The sequence below is a fragment of the Neofelis nebulosa genome, chromosome 5 (genome assembly GCF_028018385.1).
Source record: "Neofelis nebulosa isolate mNeoNeb1 chromosome 5, mNeoNeb1.pri, whole genome shotgun sequence".
NCBI lineage: Eukaryota > Metazoa > Chordata > Mammalia > Carnivora > Felidae > Neofelis > Neofelis nebulosa.
The window spans coordinates 114,357,404-114,383,420 of NC_080786.1; the positions used below are offsets into that span (position 1 = coordinate 114,357,404).

A 26,017-nucleotide genomic window follows, 5' to 3' on the forward strand; every position below is an offset into this window, starting at 1 on the left:
TAATTTTCTATGAAAAGGAGTGAAGATAACCAACAAAGTCAATGATTTGATAATTATTTTTTTCTCCAATAATAAAACTTCTGTCAATAATCTTCAATTTTGATTTACTTATCCTTGGAGGCCTCATTAGACCTACTAATGAACTAGGCATAATTTTAATTAGAATTAACATTTTTTATCACATTTCTGAATATATATAGAAGACAAACTTTGAAATGCTGGCCATGTGGGAATTCCGTCAAATTGTCATGGCAAAATTGAGATATTTCTCATGAAATACTACTACTCCATGGCTATCAGACAGTAAATAAACGTTCATTGTTATCACATGGAGAGGAAAATTCTCTCAAAAAAAACACTGCTATCTCCTTGAGGAATTATTTTATACTTTGATCTTGCCTTTGAAGTAATACTCATTTAAAGATACATTTCAGATGCAGTGCTAGACTTTCTTTAGTGTTTCATTAGTAGGCATAAGAATTGTATGATATGTTTTCCATTTAGCAGTCAGGCCATTAAATTGTATAAGTATCACTAATATCTATAGTTCAAAGATCATAGTCTCCTTAAGAATGCCAGTTATACACACAATAAAGAGTCTTAACAGAAAATGATGTATTAAGCAATTATTTCTCCATTTCTTCCAATCAAGTTTTTCTGTATTTATTCCAAGACATTATTAAAACAAAGGAGGTAGGGAGAGAAAGACAGGTGGGAGGAAAGAAGGAGGAGGGAGAGAAGGAGGGAAGGGAGAAAGAAAGGAAAGAACTCTTCTATTTGAAGAGCAAGACTATTCAAATAGTAAATAACATAAGGCAGACCGACACTCCTTAAAAAGGAGATGATAATGCTCACTGTGAAATACTGAAAATATATTTTAAGATTAAATGCCAAATGGTTTTTCTAAATTCTTAATTGTGATGAATTATAATGAATAACTAGAATATCTATCTATCTATATCTAGCTATATTAAAAGACAAGATAAGAAGAGCATAAATATAATCACAATTCTACAGTAAAATATTCAAATAAAATATTCAGTGAGTTAATTTCTTTAAAGGCATAAATAAGAGAGAGGGTAGGGGGTAGACAGCAAGAAAGAGAAACAAAAATAAGTGAATGACAAAATAAAGTAATAATAAATTTGCAAGGGGGAACAACTGAAGATACAGATCACAAAAAACTCATATACATACATAAAGCATCATACAAAACACCCTTTATAATTTGAAACTATTATTTTAGCTGAAAACAAAGGTTTTATTATTCTTTAACAGGTATAATTTATTGCTTACTTTAGAAATATGTGTGTAAAAAGATACTTGTTCAGGATTATCAAAAATTGGGGAGAATGTTTTTAAAAATACTCATTCTAAATATATTTTATAACATAACAAGCAAAATATATCAAATTGTGGGCGCTATGCGAGTGTATGTGCCTTCATAAAAGTAACAGCTCAATTGTCTGAACAGCATTGTATGGCAAGGTCTGTGTGTATTGTGCAGCGGAGATCACGGTAATTCATAGCAATTCATAGATCCTAGGATATAAGAGGCATGCAATAAATGTTAAGGTTATAGCCTACATTAATAAACATATCTACCATTGCTGAAAATTCAATAAAATCTGAAATTAGGAGCAAAAAGGGGAACCACTGGAAATTGTACCTTATAGTTCACATAAAGTCTGTTTTCTTGTAATTTCTAAGTAAAACTGTAATTTCTAAGACAAACCGATTTTTACTTATCATTTGCTCCTGCATATTATTTTACACAAAGAATATAAACAATCAACTTGCCAATTTTTAACAAATACACTTTCAGTGTCTAGTATGGGAACCAGTCAAGATATTGCTGAATAAGAATTAACAAGCTAGTATCAAAGAGAGTCCTTGAGAAAGGTCTTATAAGCAAACAGCTCTGAACTAATTCTCCTCTAATGAAAGCACACACAATCCCTACATTTTTTACTAACTGATCTTTTCTCTCAGATATTTAATAAAAATCTCGTTTCCCCAAAATAAATCAATATGAAATCCTCCACTGAATGCTTTTGAAATTATATTCCTTAGCACAGACACTTTAATAAATGAATGAATAAAAAAATGGCTAACTTTGGAGGAAAACCGTTCCACTAGAGGTTTTATTCTATGTTTAATTGCAAAAACGTTACACCCTAATAATTGGCTCAAAATGAAACGGCCTAAGCCCCTCTGGCCAACCTAGTATTCTTTAAGCTTTAGCAACACGCTTAGCCCAGGTGATTGATTAACTAACTGTTCTTTGTGTATCTATAGATCATGCATTCTTTTCTAGAAAGAACAGAGCACCTCTGCACAACCCACAGGCACTCAGGAACCAGACCCTGCTGCACAACCTCCAAGCACTGAGATAACATCTGTAGCTGGCACTGATGGAGTCTGCACATAATCAAGAAATATCACAGACCACTGTACTCCCTTTATTGATTAACTACCCTAAACTCATTTAAAAACCACTGGGCCAGGCAGAAACCTCACAGTTGGCCTTTGGCCTTCCCCCTGAGGTGGCCAGCCTCCTGAATAAAACTCCTGTTTCCTTTCCAATCAAAACTTATCTCTTGAGTACTGGCCTTACAAATGACGGGCAGCTGAACTTGGGTTTCAGTAACAGAAAGAAAAAGTTTGATAATTTTTTTTCATATTTCTCAGATATGCTTTAATCTGCCTATAGGAAAGAGTTTTGCAAACATTATCTATAAAAAAATGTTTTAACAAGAATCGTGCTAAGTCTTAAGTTTAGAGAGAATCCCTCAACCCAATATTTGGCCACTTCCTTATCTCCTGATATTTGATGACCCTAATCTGCCATTAGCAAGAATCCCGTTAGATCAGTCCAGCCAGAATCATCCCTTACCTCTGATGTTTCCTCTTAATAATTTTCCAACCACTGACCCCTACCCTGTTCTTTGTCCATAAATTCCCACTTTTCCTTGTTGAATTCAGAGTTCAATTCCTCTCCTCTACTCCAAAACTCCTTTGTAGTAGTCCCCTTAAATAATGTCTGCCTTACAGTTCTTTAACAATGTCTGATCATTTTTCCTTTCACAATATCAAAAATAATCTAAGATTTTCCTTTGATTGACCAAACTCCATATTTAATACCTAGATGATGCCTTCTTTAAAACACAAATGAAAAACAAAAACAATTTTTGCTGTAAAGTCTCATCCTTTAGTACTTTAGTAATGTTTCTCTTTTGCCTTTTTAATTCTTAAAAAAAATTACTGTTTCATTATAGTCGTGAATTTCCATGAAAAATCTAATATGTATCTTAAAATCAGCATCTTTTCATTGTAACTTTGCCTTAGGCTTCATTTTATGGCAACAAGAAATTCTCTGTGGCATTCCTGTTGTTCCCATAGTTCCCTAAACTAAGGTAGGTGGAGGTTAATTACACACATTCTAAAGAAAGATTACCTCAACAGTTAAGGTAATTCCTCTAGGACTTAGTAACAGGTGATAGTGATAACCCTACACCCAAATCATTATTGCTCTTCCCTCACCAATCTGAATCCTTATTAACTAAGAACGACTGTATTAAATAATCCATCAATTTTCCCCATTAGTAATCTCTATTTACCACAAATTAAACTACTTTATGCAGTTTCGTCTATTTCTTTCTCTTTCTACTTGGTACCACTGACAAAATATTTTTCTTTGGGACTTAATAACTATGTATTTTAAATAATTTCCCATAAATATATTTTAATATCTGTCAGGGTTCTTGCTCACCTTTACTGTTCTTTTCAAATAATCCACATGTCATTCCATTTATTATTTCACATAAAATTTATAATCATTTTTACTGAGTTCAAAGTAGCTAAAACAATGATAAATCAGAATTTTGAATGTGATTTATGATTCTAAATTAATATTTATATCTTCTGAATGTTTCAGTTTCTCATCCACAAACACACTTTCTCATCTAAGAATTATTCTATTCTTCTTTACATCACTCAAAACACATTTTTACTTCATTGCATTAGGATACCCTCTGACCAATTTTTTAAAAATGTAAGAAAAACGTATAATTCAACATTAAATAAATGCATTGACACCAAATTAATTTAATGAATCAAAGATGGGTCATCTAAGGAAATATATTGTTATAACATACCTCATCAATAGGTTTATAGAGGAATTTTATAGTCCCCTTAAATAGATGCCTGTGAAATTTTTAAATATTCAGCAACTATCATGAACAAAAATATCATCTAATTAATGTATGCTATTTACAGAATAATTTTGAAAAGTATACAATTAAATATAACATTTCATCTGCCTGGCAAATTCATTCACATTAAGCAATCTGAATTACTTGTGAATATAGTCACATATAATTAGACTTTAAGAAGAGTATGCTCTTGGTCATAATGCAATTAGTAAATTAATTTTAAAAAGTCTTTTAAAAAGCTCTCACATAATCCACATTTATTGCCATTTCAAAGTTTTACCAATTAAAATTTTTACAATTAATTTTATTAAAAATATTTAATTGGTCAACATAGAGATAAAGAATATAAGATTTTTCACTGTGATAGGGTAAAAAACAACCCACCCTGGATAATAGTTAACTTTAAAACAAGAATAGAAATAAAACAAAGAAATACAGATATTAGTCATTTTAATAAAAAGACAAAAGAAAATGGAGTGATTCTACTTAAAGAATTCTATCCAAAACAATGGTTGTTTATTTCTGTCCAAAGAAACAGGGTTTGCATCTTTTAAGAGGTTTTCATGACTTTTTTAACAGTCACTTTTGATGCTGTCAAATAATAGGAATAAATCATGCCTTTTCCCTGTCCATTGTTGAAGATAAAGCAGCACTTGTTTTTACGCTCCCAGAGTTCCCATCAATTTTGGTATTGCATGCTTCTTTATATGGTGATAGTCCTTGTATATAGCAACTGGCAATTGGAAATCTCCATCCCTTTAAATTTATCACCATTCTACAGTTCCCTGTAAAACTGAGACTAAATACCACATTCCTTATTTATTGGAACTCATTCCGAAAACAGATAGTTTGTCCTAAGCTCAGACTGAAAATAGTAACTGGTTATCAAAGTTTATTGCTCATACAGAATCATGATAGAAAGCTATTTCTAACACTAAATTCTTTAACTGTATACTATTATATGTAAAAAGGAAAAAAACTCAAGTACAAAAGAAGACTTACTTCTTAAAAAGGCCATGTGCATAACTGAGAACACCAGTGATCTCTTTAATACTGTTATTTCCAAAGACTCAAAAATATTAATGTCCCCCAATGTCATCACAGTGTGTATTTATCACTAACTCCTAGGTAATTATAGTAACTTATTATAAATGAAATCAAGAATGCTTTTCTCACAAAGGATCACAAGATTTCTTAAACCAAATAAACATATTAAATGTACTTGTATCTCTACATTGTTTCACCCACTCCTTTTTCTGCATCAAGTTTTTCCTTTGATGCTTGTTTTTCTTACAATTTTGCTGTCCTTTGAAATATACTTCCCTAGAGTTTAAATATGTAAATATCTGAAAATGCAAATTACTACACTTTTGTTCATATAGAGAATAGTCAATCATACCTCTGTACTTCCAAAGCTAGCTATGAATATATAATGAAAAATTTTTAACATGAAATTATTCCCAAATTTTAATATGCATATTATAATTGTACTATTTATAGCTGTTTTGATGCTTAGAATATGATTTAATCTGAATTATATACAGATTTAATAAATGCAATACTTTATTATTTTATTATATTTCTATAAAATGAAAAGTAAGATCTTTTTCTTCTCTGGTAAAATGTTGCCATTATGTCTTCAATGTACTACATAATATTCCAGTGTAAGGTTTATGCTGAATGTTTACTTGTGGATGCTATGTAGAAATAATCACCCCCTTCTTCAAAATAGTTGAATCCTATTTTTTTTCTATGAAAACAGAATAAGGTATGGATACATACAAATAATTTTTCTTTTACTGTTTAATTTAGCATAATTAGTTCAGTTTGTATCTGCTTTGATGTAACATTGTTACACAGCTTCTGCTTGTCTGTTGATAGACAAAAATCCTGATTATACTTACTGGACATACATAGCTTAATATTAAGGTTCACACTGAAAAGTTTTTACTCTATGAATTATGTAATTTTTACAAATGTGGCTACTGTAGGTAAAATTTATAAGTCACTCTTATGCCAAAACTTTTAAGAAAAAGGTATGTACTGTATATGCTCTCCTTCTTCTTCCACTTATTGGATACAGATGACTATAAGGCATATGTGATAATGAAGCTACAAGTGGAAATGGTGTAATTCTCTATTCTTTGTATGAGGGAAAACTGTCAACAACCAGGAACACTCTGGGGTCTAATGTATGTGAAAAATAAACTGCATGTTAGACTCTAGAATTTGGAATTTTGTTTTCTCAGCTTTTAAATATCTATCTACAAATATATCCTCATATGTGTGTGTGTGTGTGTGTGTGTGTGTGTATATATATATATATATATATATATATATATATATATCCTCTTCAATTGGGATATACCCAAAACCAAAACCTAAAACATATTGCATTAGCTTAGCAGTCAGAAGACAAGTGATATGTAAAATTTTAATAGGAGACTACACTGATGGGAGACCACATTACATAATAGTAACTTTCTTTGTAAAATTTTATCTGCAATAATTTGGAAACAGGTAAACTACTGATTTATTTGTGTTGACTGAAACTTGATGCATCTAACAAGTTATTTCCAGGAACAGGTGACCTCAATCAATATTGGCTGGATTGAAAGTTTCAAAGAAAAGGAAAGAAGAGTATAGAACTTTAGTGCTTTCAGGATTATAAAAGATCACTTCTGCTCCATCACATGGAGAGGAAATTAAGAAAAAGCAGCTTGAGCACCAAAAACAGATTAAGACATCTTAAACAAAAAGACTCAGACCTATGTCCAAGATCTACCCACCCCTATTTTATAATGACCTCAACTTACTTGCCATTAGGTTAACAAAGCATATGAATAATGAAGCAAGTAGATACATTAGTTAAGTATTCATACTTGAAAACTATGTCCAAGAAAGAACTTTGGGTGTAGACTTCTGTGTAGTTTCTGGCACATGGATTGACAGATAGATTAAAAGTCTAATTTGACTTTTAGGAAATTTTATTGCCAACAAATTTGGTCTGGTCTCCTATAGCTATGAAATGATCATCAAGCTCTCAAAACATTATCATAAAACAGGTATGAAAGCTGTTCAGCCACCAATAACTACTTCAGAAGTTGTCAGGATGATAAAAGAGGCTCACAGTGGAGTCAATGGCCTTTGAGAACAATGGGTAATAATGTCCCAGTGAACTCACATGCCCAGATCTGTTCTTTACAATGCCTATCCATCATGGCTATGGCTGGGTTTATTCTTTCTTAAGAAAGAAAGGTTTTCTATTTATTTCAACTATTGTATATTTTATGTTAGGAGTAGGTAGGTTTTCATTCAATCTGTGGGTCACCAGTTGACAAAACATATGTGAACCTAGTGGAGAAAACTTTGTATTACCAGATATATGAGAATGAGCATACACATTTTGTGGGTAAAGTGGTAGACTACAGCAGAGATGACCAAGTAGCTACAGAAACTAGGGCCTCCTCTTCTATAATAGAGAAGCATTGTTGGAAAGTAACTACTGAGTCAGGGACATCACTTAACAACATCTTACCTCTATTTCCAACTAGGTGTGACTATATAATCAGTTCTTACTGTTGGTACGTAAAATGATGTATCTCTTCATATCTGAGTTGGTTAAAAATCACCTGTAACCTTCTCCAATCTCCTGTTGCAATTTCTGGACACAGATAACTACAAAACTCTTAAAAGATGGTGGGTCCCCTAAATGCAAGAAGCCTAGATCCTTGAATCACTGCATTGGGTGTAACTCCTATCAACCAAGAATTCCAATATGAATTATTTGGTAAATTTATTAATGCTCTTAAGTTTGCTTTATAGCTTTATATAAAGCCTCAGGAAGCAGAATTAGACCAACTACAACATCTCCAAATTTAAAAAAAAAAAAAAAAAAAAGAGAGAGAGAGAAATAGAAAACAGCCCTACAAGTAACAATTCCAAAAAAAGAAAAAAAGAAAAAAAGACACTAATGCTTAAATATATAACCAATACACTGAGATCGGGAGATTAATTTAGAACAAATTTCTTTCAAAATTAATTTTAATGTGACTAAGATCCATAAAGAATCTATAGAAGAGAAAAACTATGGAACCTATAATCTCCCAAGTAATAAGAATTAGTCAGAAGAACATTAGCAACTACAATTTCAGTAGATTCTCATGGACAGGGAAATAATGTTTTCAGAATGTTAAGGAAATATAATAGTTACCTAGTATTCTGTATCCAAGTAAATAATCTTTGAAAAAGGAGGTTAAAATAAAGCTATTTTTAAATATACACTAAATGAAGAGTTTAAACACTTATAGTACCTTGCCAAAAGATCAGAAATATACTTCAGCAAATAGCATAATGAACCCAGGTAACAGGAGATAATAAAGAAAAAATTAGCAAGTATAAAAACTTAATATATCTTGATGTATCTAAGGGGTGACTTTATAAACCTATTAATTTTATTTCTTTAAAAGGTAGAACTAAATTTCAAGATTGGTAGCAATTTCAGTAGATGGCATAGTATACTATGTTTGAAAAGTGAATAGAGATGCTAAATAATTCTATCTTTTTTTAAAATTTTTAAAAATGTTTACTTATTTTTGAGAGAGAGAGTGAGACAGAGCATGAGTTGGGGAGGGCCAGAGAGAGGGAGACACAGAATCAGAAGCAGGTTCCTGGCTCTGAGATGTCAGCACAGAGCCCGACACAGGGCTCGAACCAGGAACCATGAGAACATGACCTGAGCCAAAGTCGGACGCCCAACTGACTGAACCACCCAGGTTCCCCAATATCTTTTTTTAAATATATGTATTAAGAAAGGATTTTTTTAAATTAAGGATAGCCCCTATAGAAATAGTAGTTTTAGCATTCAAGTCAGCAGAGAGTAAAATAGTTACTAAATTTGAAGTTAAAATTTAGTTAAAATCACATACTAAAAATGATCATTTCAAGCCAGCTTATGTTTTAACCTATTTTTAAAATTGTGACAAAGAACAAAATATAATTATTTAACTTTACTCTTTCTTGGAAAGAATACCTTCTATTTTTAGACTCCTTGGAGCCTCTTGATTTCATATTCTTCTCAAGCTGGGTGAAAGTCAGGAATTGCTTCATGAAAAAGCAGCTTTATTTGGAATTGAAGGTTATATTTTAAGAGTTTATATTTAGTTTTGAAAACCTTTAGAAAGTGAAAATACTATTTGGGCCAATAAGTATGCCCTTTTTTTCTGATCCCAATCTCAACTTTCAGCTTTCCATCATATCCTCAAACCCCCTTATTTAATGTCAGCAAATCCTGGTGTCTCAAAATTTCTTTATGCTCTCTGCTTCCACAATCATCTCTGATAACATGATTAGACAGAAGATCATAACACAGAGCATAAATGTTTCTGAACTGCAGCAGAGGACAGAGCCATGAAGCCTTAATAACAACACTCTTCAGGAGATCAAATCAATAGCTATGTCACCAAAGGCCCTGTATATCCCATTCATTCAGTGAACAGTAACGCAATGGTCTGAGAACTGCCAGAATCCTTTCCTCCTGAATTTTAAAGCAGCACTAGAGAAAAATACATAAGTAAAAGCATATATGTAGAAAGAGGAAGAGTGTTTAAAAAAATTCTCAATGTTTCAGAACTTTTATTTCCATAGTCAAGTGTTATTTGTTAAATTACATCATGTGATACTTAAAGGCTGGAAGAATATATCCTTGCCGTGTGTTTGTACATACATAAGCGTAAAAGCCCGAACTCTATTATCTCTAAGTACAAGTGCCACTGTCTTAATGAGATTTGTTTTAAATTAATATCCAAGAGGAATTTATTAGAAATTCATATCACTTCAAAATTCACTACTGAACAAAAATTGCATTCAATTTTTCATGTTAATTGTTTCCAATTATTTCTTCCATAGTGTTAAGATATTCTTAGATATATGCAGTGAAAGACTATTTGATGTAAATTAATGGTTCATGAATCAACATTATTTTTTATTCAAATTCTTTGTGGAATAAATTAAGACAATTAAAAAAATAAAATATGTAACACCACTATGCCTAAGTATGATAGTTTTAATTATAAACCTATGAGATAAAATTAAAATAGTTATGAAAAATAAGTTGAGATTTGTGCCGAGAATAAAATACTGCTTACTATATATAACAGAATAACCTAAATGACTGTTTGGTTTTAAATTTTAGCATATCTGCATAATATAATATTTATGCCTATTTAAACCTGATTGATAGCAAGAATAAAAGAACCTCTCCCCTTTATGCACCTAGCATTTGGATCTAGATATGCCTTAACAATATTACAGAGAAATGAATCACATGTTCAAATATTGAGTAGTATAACTTTTAGGATAAAATATAATGAGGAGTTATTTAAATGCAAATAAATACACATCATTCATAAATAATTGATAGTATGAGTAAACACAGATTAATTCTGTTTTAAACCAGCTTACCGTGTTTTTGTTATATAGCAGACCAAGAGTTCTCAAATCTATTCAAGTAAATTATCAGAATCCCTAAAACCTCATTATAATTTTTCCCGTTTATCGTATGTAACAGCAAAGTTCAGGTAAGCCTATAAATTTTTCCATCATTATCAGTATCCTGAATTTCAGAATAGATATGTAGATACTGTTCTAACTGTGTTCATATCAGATTCCAAAATATAAACACAGGAAAAAAAGCCCTAATGAATGATCAATAATAACTTAGGGCTCCTCTGCACTGGTGGACAGGCAGGAAAAGTTAAATCAAGATTAAGGGTATAGATGCCTGGAATGAGGAAATCAAAGAGAAACAGAAAGAAAGAGAAAACCGAGGAATGGGAGAAGGAACAAAGTAGGGAGGAAAAACACAAAGACCAGACTTAAAAATATTTAGGCTTTAGTTCTTAGTTTGGTATTAGTTACTGAGTGGCCCTGGGGAATAAAACTCTGTTCTCAGTAATTTAACATTTTGATTTATAAATGAGGGATACAGATATTTTTAGGGCTTTCCAGATCTAAAGCAACCAGATCTACTGTAACCCTCCTTGAATAAAACTTTCCTATTTCACAGAAATGAGAAGACACAGAGCACTCCATAGGTATACCACTAGTGTCCACCTTTAACTATCAGCAGAGCTTGGTTCTCAATGCTATGGTCATTCATAGCAATAAATTTCTTACCCTTAATTACACACATGCTTTCAAAATACTCCTTTATCTGACAGCCCTGTGAAACAGATACATAAATAATTCTTATAAATAAGGAAGATGAAAATAAACAGAGACAGGGGAGGGAAGGAAGGAAGGAAGGAAGGAAGGAAGGAAGGAAGGAAGGAAGGAAGGAAGGAAGGAAGGAGGGAGGGAGGGAGGGAGGGAGGGAGGGAGGGAGGGAGGGAGGGAGGGAGGGAGGGAGGGAGGGAGGGAGGGATGGGATGACTCAGAAGGCAAAGCCAGAAACCACAGAACGAAACTAAGTACCACAGAGAACCAATCCCAGGGAGCAGAACTGGGCTCCAATCAAAGAACATTCATTACCCTCCCTTATTATAAGAGATCTTGACAACATCCAGCTGTATCTCAGAATCACAATGGACCAGTAACTGCTGTGTTCCCAGCCTTTAGGAATGGGAAAATCTTTTACAATTATCCTGTCCCTATCCCATGTGTTCTGTGTAAGGAACGATAATTTATCTTTTTAGTTCTTACTTCTCCAGATCAAGAGGAACTTGAGCTATGAAGCTTCATTTACGTCTGGAGCTGGTTTTAACAGTGCTCTTCTGGACTTCAACATGATGCCATAATGGAATAAATGTTTGGGAGAATGTAGGGTTGTGTACATGAAGGAGAGACACTAATCTTGAGAATCCAGAGAGTGGACTGTGATATACTGTCACATTGCCAGCTCCCTATAAACATATTTCCAGGTATTCACCCCCTTGTGTATTACCCCCTCATATACCCACTCTTTACCTGCCCATGTGAAAAATTCCCTCTTAAGGTAGCCACCATACTGTAAAATATCTTAAACTAGATTCTTAAATGATGGGACAACATATGGAAAGGAACTCTGGAAGATAAGAGGTTGTCTTAGACGTTCCAGCTCTGGTCAACCTCAACAGCTGAATTTAGCTGCACTGCTGACCTCTGCTTAACCTACAGCAAAAGAATTATCCTGTTGAGGCCTGAGAAAACATAAATCAGTGTGGTTTTGAGCTAATACATTTTGGGTTGTTTTATCACTCAGTAACAATAGGTAAGTAAAACATAAGGCTTATCAGTATTTATCTCTACCAACCTACCAAAAGTGATTAACAGATAAATACTCAAAAATGTTAATAGCTCAAATCAATTGTGTGTGTATATATGTATGTATGTACACACACACATATACATTATATATGTGACCATATACTTCCTTGAGCTATGGTTTTATTCATATAAGTTCCAATTAATTTACCATTTAGTTTACATGTAATTCAAAGATTAGGTTGTGAAATAAGTTGTTGACAGATGGCAATAGAATCTGATAAAAATTATTATCACAGAAAATAAAAGGGCAATGCAATGCATCAAAACAGACACTTATATAAATACTCTAAAATGGAGACTGGTAGTACAAGATACCTCTCTCTAAAAATGAGGTCTCTGCATCCACTCTGACTTCCCCTGTGTTTTTAAATAGCAATTTATTGTATTTAATTGGAACAGGCATATGTGCATTTTTTAATATTTCTCTATATACTTTGTCATGAGTTGATGACAACCAGTACTTTATTTATGGATATGGCAACTGTGATTTCAAAGTTAATAAGCCATGGATTTAGAATTTAAGCTTAATTCTTCCAATTCCTGCCATCCACTACAAGATGATGAACATTGTACTATACCCACTCTCCTGCATTTCTACAATCAAATAAATTAAAATAAAATAACAAGCTATAAAAACAGATGAGTCTAGCAGTAGCTCTCTATATAAGCTGATAATGATTATCATTTGTCCCAAATCATCCTTATCTAACAACTGGAAGAGTTTAAGGTATATAAATAAGAATGAAATTCACAGAGCAAACATATTAACCAAAAAAAAATCTAGTCATCAATAATTGACACTACCTTTTATTCTGTGATTAATGCCACAAAAATACAAATATTTAATAAAAGCTAATCGCATAAATCCTGGGAATTATTCTTCACGTATTTTAAAATCTTTATTATTTTTACCAATGAATGACTAGTTTCTACCTAATTTAAAATGTGGCAAAACTACATGATTAGTATCAGTATCCTCAGCACTTATTATCCTCTTAATCCCACTAATTATTCATCTATATTAATCTTTCTTTAGTTTATTTTCCAACATATAGAAATGTTTATAAAATTCCTTCAAAGAATCATTTCTGACTATTCCATTGTAAATCCTTGTTATGGGTAAATAAAAATTTGGAATTAAATCTATATTGATAAACTTCAATGAAACATCTTTTAATAATTAAATAGTGGAAGAAACCTGGTTCATGCTTTACAAAAAATATACCACAGATTCTATACAAATATTTTTAAACAACCAAATAAAATCATTAGAACTGACCAGAGTTAGTGAACTTTTGAACATTCAAGAACCCAAGTGTTTTATAAATAGATAAAACCTTTAAAAATACACACATGGGGCACCTGGGTGGCTCAGTCAGTTAAGCGTCTGACTTAGGCTCAGGTCATGATCTCTAGGTTTGTGAGTTTGAGCCCGGTGTTGGGCTCTGTGCTGACAGCTCACAGCCTGGAGCCTGCTTCAGATTCTGTGTCTCCTTCTCTCTCTGCCCCTCCCCTGCTAACAATTTGTCTCTCAATAATAAAGAAATGTTAAAAAAAATTAAAAAAAAAACACACATATATTTCCCATGACCCTTACATGCATACAAGTATGTTTTTTCTTATTATCATCCTTTTTAAAGAACATGAATATACCACAAAAAAAGAAATCACTAAATTTAATATGGTACTACAGAAAAGAAACTTATAAATCACCTACCATCAAGAGGGAAATATCTGCACTACGTTAATACCTATCTACAATAATTTTATTTCTATATTTATATTTTGATTATAAAATCTTAATCCAAACACAATTGATATATATTATCTTTATGTAAAAATTGTTAATGTATAAATTTATTAGATTAATAAGCCCTTACAAAATGATTCATATATAAAGAAAAAAAATGTTCTACCTTGAAAATTACAGGTATTTTATTATCATAACAATGTGAAAGGTATGGCTTTAACTTAATTACCCTTGTGTGTGTTAATATTTCCTGACAGATCTTACAGAAATATTATTATTACAACTAAAAGGTAATTTGTTATATGGTGGAAAACTGTATTTAATAGTTTCAAAAGATAAATTAAGCTCTAGTATAGTCACTACTCAATCACCAAACACAACACCTGCATAAACTATCCTATATGTTTTTGTAACATATATGTGAATTTATCACTTATTTAAATATAAGTTCATTTTCTCTATGTACTATACAATTACTATCAGTAAACGTGAGAGAATTATTTTTAAACTATCTTTAAATGCCACATTCTCTATAGGTCATCATTGAGCAAATGTTGAAAGTTGGGCAAATGTTCATTTTGAATCCCTTTTGGTTTTTGTTGCTGCTATTAATGTTGCTTTCCTTTATAAAAATTTGGTGAATACAGCCATTCATATAGTTTAACTGGTTTACTGAATTCAATATGGAGCAACACTTGTCATGGTATACAATTTATTTTATATTTTCATATATCCTCTCCAGGAGGAAAAGTAATAAGAAACTATCTTATAGTTAATAATTTCTTGCATAATTAATTCTACCAGTAATAGCATTTAAAAATTTATCACTTGAAAATAAATGTATAATAAATTTACCTTTTAAAAACATTATTTAAATGCATGATAAATTATTTGAATGCATCTTTCTTACCGTGACAAGAACCTTCAATTTCTTCATATCCTGTACTGCAGATACACCTTCCAAGAGGAACCAGCCAATCTCCATCAGCTCCACAATATAGTTTAGGAGTGTCACGCTCTTCTGCACTCTTCACACAAGAGCCCCTTACTTCAACCAAAGAAGAAGAATCAACCCTTGGGATGGTGTCAGGAAACATAGCCAAGTTACGAACAGTGAAGGGGCATTTTTTGTAGAAAACACGGACAGAGACCAAGGCGATGCATGCCCCAATATCTTGAAAAGCCAAATAAAATCCTTTCCTTTCTATAGGACCCACCTCACGAATTTCCGTGTTTAGCTTCAGGATACGATCACCCAAATCCATCTGGGTAAAACTTTCATCAGCAGCAATTGTGTCAATCTTTGTATACTGGCTTGGCTTGAATTTAATTCCATGGGACTCATCTGATTCCACATAATACAGATTAAATGTTTCTTTGCAAGTCCCCAAAACCCATGGGATGCTGTTACAATCCCTTAATGTAAACTTCATTTCCACATAAATTTTCTGAGCTGCGTCGCGGGAGATCCAGTTTGTACGAAGCCAGTTGTTTTGGTTTGGTTCCATTACATTGCATACCTGGTACGTGTGAATGGGCCTATTGTGTTCATCCATTTCAGTGATGGCATCCCACTGCAAGAAGGAAAAAAAAAATTAAGTGATTATAAAACCACAGTGGTTAAGCAGATATGATTACTTCTGATATTTTCAGTTTTAGCAAAGAAACATGAATAAAAAGGATACAAATGAAGCTATTCAAACCAATAATGCAGCAGGATTTTAACCATGAACCTCTGGTTAAGAATGTAGGTTCTGAAGGGTGCCTGGTTGGCTCAGTCAGTTGAGCGTCCAACTTCAGCTCAGGTCATGATCCCATGGCTGGTGAATTCAAGCCCCACTGGTGGCTGGTGAATTCAGAGCCTGGAGCCTGCTTTGGATTCTGTGTCTCCCTCTCTCTCTGCCCCTCCCCCACTCATGCTCTGTTTCAGTCTCAAAAATAAATAAACTTTGTTGATCCTTTTTTAAAAAATTAATAAAAATCTCTAAGTATCTTGAAGTAAATTGGCATCGTCCACATTTACACATATAATATTGATAATTGTACATTATAAATTTAGGTTGTAATTGTATTTTATTTGTATAGAAACAGTGATAACTTTCAATAGATTAAAAACAAACCATTCTGTTAATTTTATAGCCTTTTTGGAAAAACATGCTAGTTATCATAATTTCTCATTTCTATTAATATATACTGGAAATAATAAACTATTTTCTATCGTGAATAAGTATTTTATTTCTTAATACCAGACTTCAGTGATTTATAATATGATTATTTAACACATTCTGTTTGCAGTTTCTTACTCTAATTGGCAGTAGAGAGTCACTTAATCAAGATTCGTTGAATTTCAATTAGTAGTTTCTAACAGATTGACTACTTTCTTCAGTCTACAGGACAGTTATGACACTTAAATGTCTTCAATATCTACTGTACATTTCCATGAAAAAAGAATTATATTCTCAAGCAAACTTAAAAATAATCTGTATCTGAAATTTCATTTACAAGTTGTTAGCTTTAAATTGAGAGGATACTATCCAGAAAAAACAATAAGTTCCTTTAGAACTGTGGATATAATTTTGCAAAACACCCCTGATAAACATAGGAGTGATCCAATAATCTCATAAAGATACATGCAATTACTCATCTAAATGATTTTCATCCTAGCAATCATGGGTCTTATGTAATTCTTACATTTGAATTTAAGGCAAACAAGCATTATCATAGCTCATATTTAAAAAATATTTATTTATTTTTGGAGTCTGCAAGTGGGGGAGGGTAGAAAGAAGGGGACAGAGGATCTGAAGTGGGCTCTGCGGTGACTGGCTGACAGCAGCAAGCCTGATGTGTTATTTGAACTCATGAACCATGAGATCATGACCTGAGCCAAAGTCAGATACTCAACCGACTGAGACATCCAGGTGCCCCTCTTATAGCTTATTTAATAAGCAAAGTAACCATTTTGAATATAAGCAGTGAAACAAGATGCAAATAATAAAATTTGTGAAATATCAAAAGCAGTATCTAAAACTCCAAGCATTTCACCCATTGGAGAGCCTCTGAGGGTACTCAACAAATGATTATTCTTATTTTAGATAATTTCTAATAAGAACTGATTTTGTTTCTCAGGAAATACATGTCTATACCGCATCCTGAACTTTTCCATATAGAATGACAGGGCTATATTCTCAATGAATTCTGTTTAAATATTACATCTTAAAACCTTCACACTGTATCTCTTCGTATTAATAAAAAGTATTAATCATGGTCATCACAACTACTCCTAAAATATGAAATTTAACTAAAATGTCAAAAACGGCCTCTTGTGACAAAAATAAATTCTGAAATCATTTTATATCTTTATTTAAAATGTGTTGGGTGTGGGGGAAATACTTAGATGGAAAGAAAGGTCAGGAATGAGAAGAATGTAACATACATTCACTGAATTAAAACTGAGCTGAAGCAAGGGATAAGGAAATGACAAAATATACATGGATAATGAAAAACGTGGTTCTTCTCAAAGACACTGCATAAAGATTCTTAACAAAATGGTACCTCATTTTCTCGGCTAAATTTGTGATATTTGATGGTCATTAGTGCTTTTTCTTTCTTTTATTAAAAAAAAAGTCAGAATTAGATTTGAGTACCGAAATAATTAGAACAGATCAATTGCTAAATTCTATCTTATCTAAAACATTCAAAGTAATTGAAATTAGATATTTAAATCTGAATCTAACTAAAACTAGAATATAAATTCAATATTGGTATACCTAAAAGATTATGAAGTTTACTAAAAAATATAAACATTAGCAGATATAGAAATGGTATGACAATTTAATCATAATATAGCCTTCAGAAATACTGCATTTACACATAATTATATTTGCATTTATGTAGTTATGTAATCTTTTTGTTATAATTTTCAAGTGTTAAGTAAGACCTCTAAAATTGTGGGGCCCATAGTAAGAATGGTAGTATGAGGGCTCATATAGCATGCGTCTAAATATGTTAAAATGATAAATCATTCTTTAAATCATATCAAATTCTAAGTATGTTCTCTTTGCCTACATTGCAAAGATACCTTCATAAAAAGATGGAAGGCCAAGTTCAAATTTAAAATACTTGGCTTTTGAAAAAACTTTTGGGATTACATCAAAATAAAAAGCTTCTGGACAGCAAAGGAAACAACCAACAAAACTAAAAGACAACCTACTGAATAGGAGAAGATATTTACAAATGACATATCCAGTAAAGGGTTAGTATCCAAAATACATAAAAAAAAAGTATACATCTCAACATCAGAAAGCAAACAAACAAACAATCCAGTTAAAAATGGGCAGAAGACATGAACAGACATTTCTCCAAAGAAGACATACACATGGCCAACAGACACGTCCTCAAGATCACTTATCATGAGGGGAATGCAAATCAAAACTACAATAAGCTATAACCTCACACGTGTCAGAATGGCTAAAGTCAAAAACACAAGAAACAAGTGTTGGTGAGGAGGTGGAGAAAAGGGAAACCCTTGTGCACTACTGGTGGGAATGCAAACTGGTGCAGTCGCTGTGGAAAACAGTAAGAAAGTTCCTCAAAAAGTTAAAAATAGGGACGACTGGGTGGCTCAGTCGGTCAAGCATTCGACTCTTAACTTCGGCTCAGGTCATGATCTCACAGTTCATGAGTCCAGTCCCGTGCTGCCAGCATGGAACCTGCTTGGGATTCTCTCTCTCTCTCTCTCTCTCTCTCTCTCTCTCTCTCTCTCTCTTTCTGCCCCTCACCTGAGTGTATTCATGCATGCACAAGTGCTCTCCCTCTCTCTCTCAAAATAAATAAATAAATTTAAAAAATAATAATAATAAATAAAAATAAAACTACTCTGTGACCCAGTAATTGCACTACTGGGTATTTACCCTAAGAATTTGAAAACACTAATTCGAAGAAATATATGCATCCCTATTCATTATTTTTTTTAAATGTTTATTTTTGAGAGAGAGAGAGACACACACACAGACAGAGCATGAGCGGGGGAGGGGCAGACAGAGAGGGAGACACAGAATCCGAAGAACGTTCCAGGCTCTGAGCTGTCAGCACAGAGCCCAATGAGGGGGCTCTAACCCACTAGCTGTGAGATCATGACCTGAGCTAAAGTCAGACACTTAACAGAGCCATCCAGATGCCCCCTGCATCCCTATGCATTATTTACAAAAGCCAAACTAAGGAAACAGACCAAATGCCCATCTATAGCTAAATGGATAAAGAAGATATGGTATATACAATGAAATATTCAGCCATAAAAAATAATGAAATCTTGGCATTGGCAACACAGGGATGGATGTATAAGGTATAATGCTAAATGAAATAGGCACGTCAGAGAAAGAAAAATACCATATTCCACTCATATGTGGAATTTAACAAAACAAATGAACAAAAGGGGGGAGGGGAAAAAAGACAAATCAAAAAGCGAACTCTTAACTGATGGTTACCAGAGGGGAGATTGGTAGGGTGATGGATGAAATAGTTGATGGAGATCAAAAGTAAACTTAATCTTGATGAGCACTGAGAAATATACGGAACTATGGAATCATTACTGTACACTTGAAAGTAATATAACATTGTATGTTATCTACACTGGTATCTCTCCATAGAGAGACTGCCCTTAACTTTAACCAATCCCACTTCTAATTCCTTCCCTGACTCTAGCTCTTTCCCACACCATGAAAGTCTTCACATATGCACATATATACAGCATCCCAGCCCTCAAGTCCAAGCTGTGCCCCTCTCCTGTTACAAAAAGCTGCCAATTTTGGCCTTCCAATCAACTCAGGTTGAACATACCAGTGGCACAATATACCCACTGGAGGATGGACCCCAACAAGAAGTCATTAAGTTCTTTAAAAGAACTTAGATCCTGATGAGGGAGCATGAGGCCAGCTGACAGGCTGCAAACATGCCCCTCCCCCCAGATAGGATATGTGTGATATTCCTCAAGCACTCCTGGCTGCCCAAGAACAAAGGAAAGAGGCAAAATAAATGGTTATCTGACTCTCTCTCTCTGTCCCTCTAATAGATGTGGGGGCTTCTCGCTCATTCATTTCCTGGTTAATGGCTCTAATGGGAGCCACCTGTGGTTAGTCTACCCCAGGACAGGGACTTTAAGGAATATTACCAAGCAGAACAGCTGCTGAAACTCCCTTTGTTTTGGGAAAATTCCGTCTTCTCTGGTCTGACATGGACTGCACATTTCCCACTTGTTGGTGGAAAGGAATACAAATATGGTGTCTGCTCCTCTGTCTGAACTGAGGAGATGTAAGACTGGGAACCCTCTTTCTCACCTCCTGGTGGCATCTCACCTCTTCTGCCTCCTACTGTTTCTGCATCACCTAGGATGTGGCCTACATAACTGATTCTATACCATCCTCCACCTCCTCATTCATTCCTCCTCCCACCCTCTGTGTCAAGGAGGAAAGAGCACCCACTTGGACCGCCCATTTCAGATTTTCCCACTGGGATTCCAGGTAAGAACTGACCATAGGGAACAGACTGTTTTTTAAATGGATGCAGGTGGAACATTTTGGTGTTTAAGCTAATTTAAGTTTGTTGGTCTAAGATAGACCTATCAGCATTAAACATGAAACTCTTATTATTCTTATCCAGGTTTGCTGAAAAGTCAAATAAGCTTGTGTTGTCTCTTGCAATTTGTTAGCAAAAAGGCAACTTAAATGATGGTTAATTCTGTTGCAAAGTTTTCATGGGTAATTGTTAAGATAGCTTTCAGTCTTTGGTAATCTGAAACTTTAAAGTTTTGCCTGCATGATAATTGGGATTGAACTTGTTGAATTCAATGAATTTTTGAAGAATTCTTCAAGAATTCTTGAAGACATCTTTGGTGCAAAAAGGTGATTTAATTAAAGCACGGGGACAGGACCTGTGGGCAGAAAACAGCTGCCCTGGGACCATGATTATATACTGTGGAGTTGGGGGAGGTAAAGTCCAGGGGAAGTTTCCAATGAGATTTTCATATGCTAAAGAAGACTCCTAGGATACTGGAGGTCTAGCTATTGTCAAGCTAAGGTTTTCCCTCTAGCAAAGCATTAGCATTAAGTAAGAAGGGAGTTCCTGCAGAAAAGTTTTACTCTTCCAGCCTCAAGTATTTGTCAATGGGCTGCAGGTTATAAGAAAATTTACTTCTATCTGCCATTTCTTTCTGCCTTTGTTTCCCACATCACTATGAAGGGTCATGATCTTGGGGCTCCAGGAAAAGGAGTCTATAGGTTTCTGGAGATTAGGCTATTTGATAGGATTGCCTTTTTCTTGTGATTTACTGATTTACTAAGATATTTGTAAATAGATGGAGACTCACGACCTGCAGGACTATGATCTCTATCAGTTAACCATTTGTTTTTCCCCTTCCCTTTGTTCCTGGGCAGCCAGGAATGCCCTAGGAATATCACACATATCCCAACTTGCGGGGTGGGGGGGGGGGGTGGGGGGGGTGGGGGGGGTGGGTAGTGTTTGCAGCCTGTCAGTTGGTCTTATGCTCCCTCATCAGATCCTACACTTTCCTTCTGTACCACACTGTAGGGAAGACCCCAGAATTCCTTGCTCAGATGGCTTCAAGTCTTCTTGCAAGAAGAAGAATGAATAGCAATTAATATATAAGATTAATCTACATACATACACTTTTTAGCAACTGTTAACTGTACCACATATGTTCAACGGGTAGAAGTTTTTGCCCCTATTTAAAACAAACACACAATTTATTCTACAGCTGTGAAATATTTAGATGTACACATACCTGGAAATTGTAGAAATTACAAGATGAAAATATGTATCAAACCTGTTACTAATTCTGTTATTTAGTTGGTCAATTCTGTCAGCTGTTTGCTTTTACATAATAGATAACCCAAAATATTATGACTCCTTAATCTCATGCTGTTTGTAAAAATATTTTCATATAGGACTTGAAATACCAATATATAAAACAGTTTACTAATATATAATATAGAAAAGAGCTCAGTACCACAAAAAATAAACCATAAATGCTTCTGCAAAGTAAAGTATTTTGCAAATTGTATCTGTTCTTATGGCCTGGACGAGTAGAACAGAAAGTTTCTTTTCTTTGGATCCTTTCTTTGGATCAAGGAGTAGATAGATAACTTACAAAATGATGAGTGGAAAAGTTTTTTAACTTGGGAGTATTCATTCTGCTCAGTGAATTTTGGTTAAGCAAGAATCAGTTGTAAACCAAAGGGTTCTCTCTTTTAAAATCTTCAAGGGCTGGGGCGCCTGGGTGGCTCAGTCGGTTAAGCGTCCGACTTCAGCTCAGGTCACGATCTCGCGGTCCGCGAGTTCAAGCCCTGCGTCAGGCTCTGGGCTGATGGCTCAGAGCCTGGAGCCTGCTTCGGATTCTGTGTCTCCCTCTCTCTCTGCCCCTCCCCCGTTCATGCTGTGTCTCTCTCTGTCTCAAAAATAAATAAACGTTAAAAAAAAAATTAAAAAAAAAAATAAAATCTTCGAGGGTATCTTGGATTCACTAATTCCTAGGGGAAACTATTTGTATATTGAATTTATATTTATCAAAGCTTTTTTACAATTTTATTTTTTACAAATGTTTACATTCGTTTCACATCAATCCAGTAAAGCAAAACAAATATTTTCATTTTCATATTACAGATAAGGAACCCAATACCTAGGAATTAGTCCTTGCTCAGTGCCGCATGGACCAAGGACTGAAACTGAAAGGGCGGGCCTAAGCCAGCCGACTCCATCTTGTTCTGTGTCCTTCACCTTGACCATGCATCCTCTCCTTGAGTAATCCCCCATCACCTGCCTAACAGGACTCGGACCCTTCCCCAGCCAATCGGCTGAGGCCACAGCCATTACCTCACCAACTGTCCCTAGGCCCCAATAAAACCTTTGTCCTTTTGAAACTCGCTCTCTCTCCCTGGTATCTCACCGCTGTGTCCGTGCAGGTAGGGGATTGAGCTCGAGCTAGCTCGAATAAAGGCTCTTTTGCTTTTACACGGACTCGGCTCCCTGGCGGTCTTTGGGGATCACGAATTCTGGGCATAACAGAAACCAAGCTTTCTAATTTTATTTTCCGTATTTTTGTTTTGATGGCATACTTACTGGCCTGGGAGAGACTACCCCTCCCAGGGCTAGCCAATTCTTAGAGACAGCAAAGGGGCCTGGGCCTTTGCATTTGAAATTATGTTCATTTGCATATGAAAGCAACCAAACTAGAGTTTATAGCCCCAGCTACTTTCTTATTTAACTCTGGTACCAAACTAATATTTCCCCTGCCCTAAATTATCCCAGAGCTTGATAGATGCCAGGCAACTAGAGAGCACTTCTATAGTCTAAAGCCCACAGAATTATACTAACCAGCTAATCCTAAACTGTTTACCCTGCCCTACCTTGCCTTTCCCACAGAAAACCCAATAAAGGCTCTGGCTCAGGCTTTTCCCTCACCCCATCTTCTGCCACTTGACCAAAACTTGTCACTTCCCCTGTGGCCCTGTGTGGCATGTGGTTACTCCTTTACTGAGTCCGATGAATATAATAAACTTTGTTTTTCCAAGTCTAGTTCTTGTTTCCCCCAGTGGCCACATGGACTTCACCATACCATATCCAACATTAACATCCTTAGAACAAATAGTCATGGATCCTGAGACATACTTCCTGACAACCCTTCAGAGGACAACTGATTCTTAACCAAAAACTTTCACTGAGCAAGATGAAACTTCAAGTTGCAAAGCTTTTACTATTCATTACATATAATTCATATATCCACTCCTTGATCTAAAAAAAAAAAAAGGACTCATAAAACGACCATATGACAAGCTCTCTCTTTTCTATTAATCCAGGCAGTAGGAGCAAATACAATTTGCAAGATACTCTACTCTGCAGGGGCATGTATCAAGGTAATTAAACAAGGATACCATTAGACCAAGGTGGCTCTAATGCTTTTGCAGACTACTTAATCAAACTGAAACCTAAACTATAGTAAATTCCTATAAATGCTCCAAGGTTAGAAAATCAAAACCTATGAACAACAAATCATAAGGAGTCAACCAAGGCTTTCCCAAATAAGGCACCCACTTAAGCTACAGGCAATAAAATAATTTCCTCGCTTTCCTTTGACTTCTGCTCTGCTCTATAACAGCCTTTTCCCTAGCTCCTATTAGCAGAATGACCCTTAATCACTTTTGGTTTGACACTGCTTGATTTCAAATTAATGCTTATTCAAATACACATTTAGAAATGTTAATATGCTTCAGTTTATCTTTTAATACATAACTTGAGTTTTGATCTACTATAAATAATATTATCAGTGAATTGTGTTTTTTTAGTGTTTATTTTTGAGAGAGAGAGAGAGAGAGAGAGAGAGAGAGAGAGCAGGGGAGGGGCAGAGAGATGTAGGGAGACAGAGGATGTGAAGCAGGCTCTGCCCTGACAGCAGAGAGCCTGATGTGAGCCTCGAACTCTGGAACTGTGAGATCATGACCTGAAGCCACTGATAATTCAACTGAGTCACCCAGGTGGCCTACCAGTGAATTTTTTTATACCGTAGTATTTTAAGTCTTACATGAAAATATAGAAAACTAAACAACATAAGATGGAGGAGTTAAAATATTTTCAGTTAAGTTCCTATTATGTAAAAGCATATAGTTGACAGAATTAATCAACTTAATTTCAATTGCAGAACTAATGATAGGTTTGATTATTTCATAGTGCAATTTCTACAGGTATAAAGATTATGTACATCTAAATATTTTACACTAGAGAATGTTATGCATGTGCTTGTTTTAAATAGGAGCAGGAACTTTTACACACTGGAAAAACTTAGTAGAGGGTTACATTTACCAAAAGTTTGTGCATACAGCTTAGTGCTTTACAGCACCTAAGAATATTTCTTCACTGATGGATCTCTTGGGCAGCCTCATTTAAAGTGAATGTTTCTTAGAAGTGACAGGAAGTACAAACAGCTCTGAACAGTACTTAATCCTTTTATGCCTGAGGTTCTCTAAAAACCCATCCCCACCCACACACAGAGAATTTTTGTTTCCATAGCAAGCTAAATAAACTAGGCCAAAAAGCTGGATTCCTTTTGGGCATAGAAAATTAGAACAAGAAAATTAATTCTTAAAGCAAGTAGCAGTCATTGTGGAATCAGATTTCTTTCTTTTTTCAGAGAACAAAATAAAGCAATCAAATAGCCTTTCTAGGCAAGAATATTCAGACAATTTGCTGGCAAATTGACCCAAACATCTAAACTGCTAATGTAAATCTTTCAAATTTATACCTTCTTCTCTCTGAAAAATCTTTGGAATTCATCAGGAATATAAACATTTATTTCAAAAATAACTGTTAAATTTTTAAAATAAAAGCAGATAGTCTGTTACTCAGCATAGAAAGGGCTGTAACCTAATTGTAATTTCAAATAGCAGTATTAAGTCCTGATTATTTACTCAAAAACCACAGTTCAAGAAAACTTGTAGCAAAAGAAGAGAATTACCCTCATACTACCATGCTCACTACTGTATCTCCAGACAGAAAAGGGAGGGGGAAAATCATATCCTAGATACCTTAGGACACTAACCAGCTTCAGGGCTGGTCTGCTTTTTGGCAAAAAGAAAAACAAATTAGTAAGAAACAAAGTTAAATATGCTGATAGTTGTGACTAGGGAAAGTAGCACTCTAATAACATTGAAGAATGAGATAGCTATAAAAAAATAAATTTGGGGGG

General features: G+C 34.3%; 1 protein-coding gene across 7 annotated transcripts in view; it reads right to left on the minus strand.

Annotated features, from left to right (window-relative positions):
- EPHA6 (EPH receptor A6) overlaps window positions 1–26,017 on the minus strand; it is an 872,130-nt gene that overhangs the window by 689,170 nt on the left and 156,943 nt on the right. For 5 of the 7 annotated variants that reach the window (XM_058731672.1, XM_058731667.1, XM_058731668.1 and 2 more), the window contains one exon: window positions 15,179–15,842. In XM_058731672.1, the coding sequence (XP_058587655.1) occupies window positions 15,179–15,842 (664 nt within the window). The remainder of the gene's footprint in view (window positions 1–15,178; window positions 15,843–26,017) is intronic. The other 2 variants (XM_058731670.1, XM_058731671.1) reach the window with 1 other exon arrangement.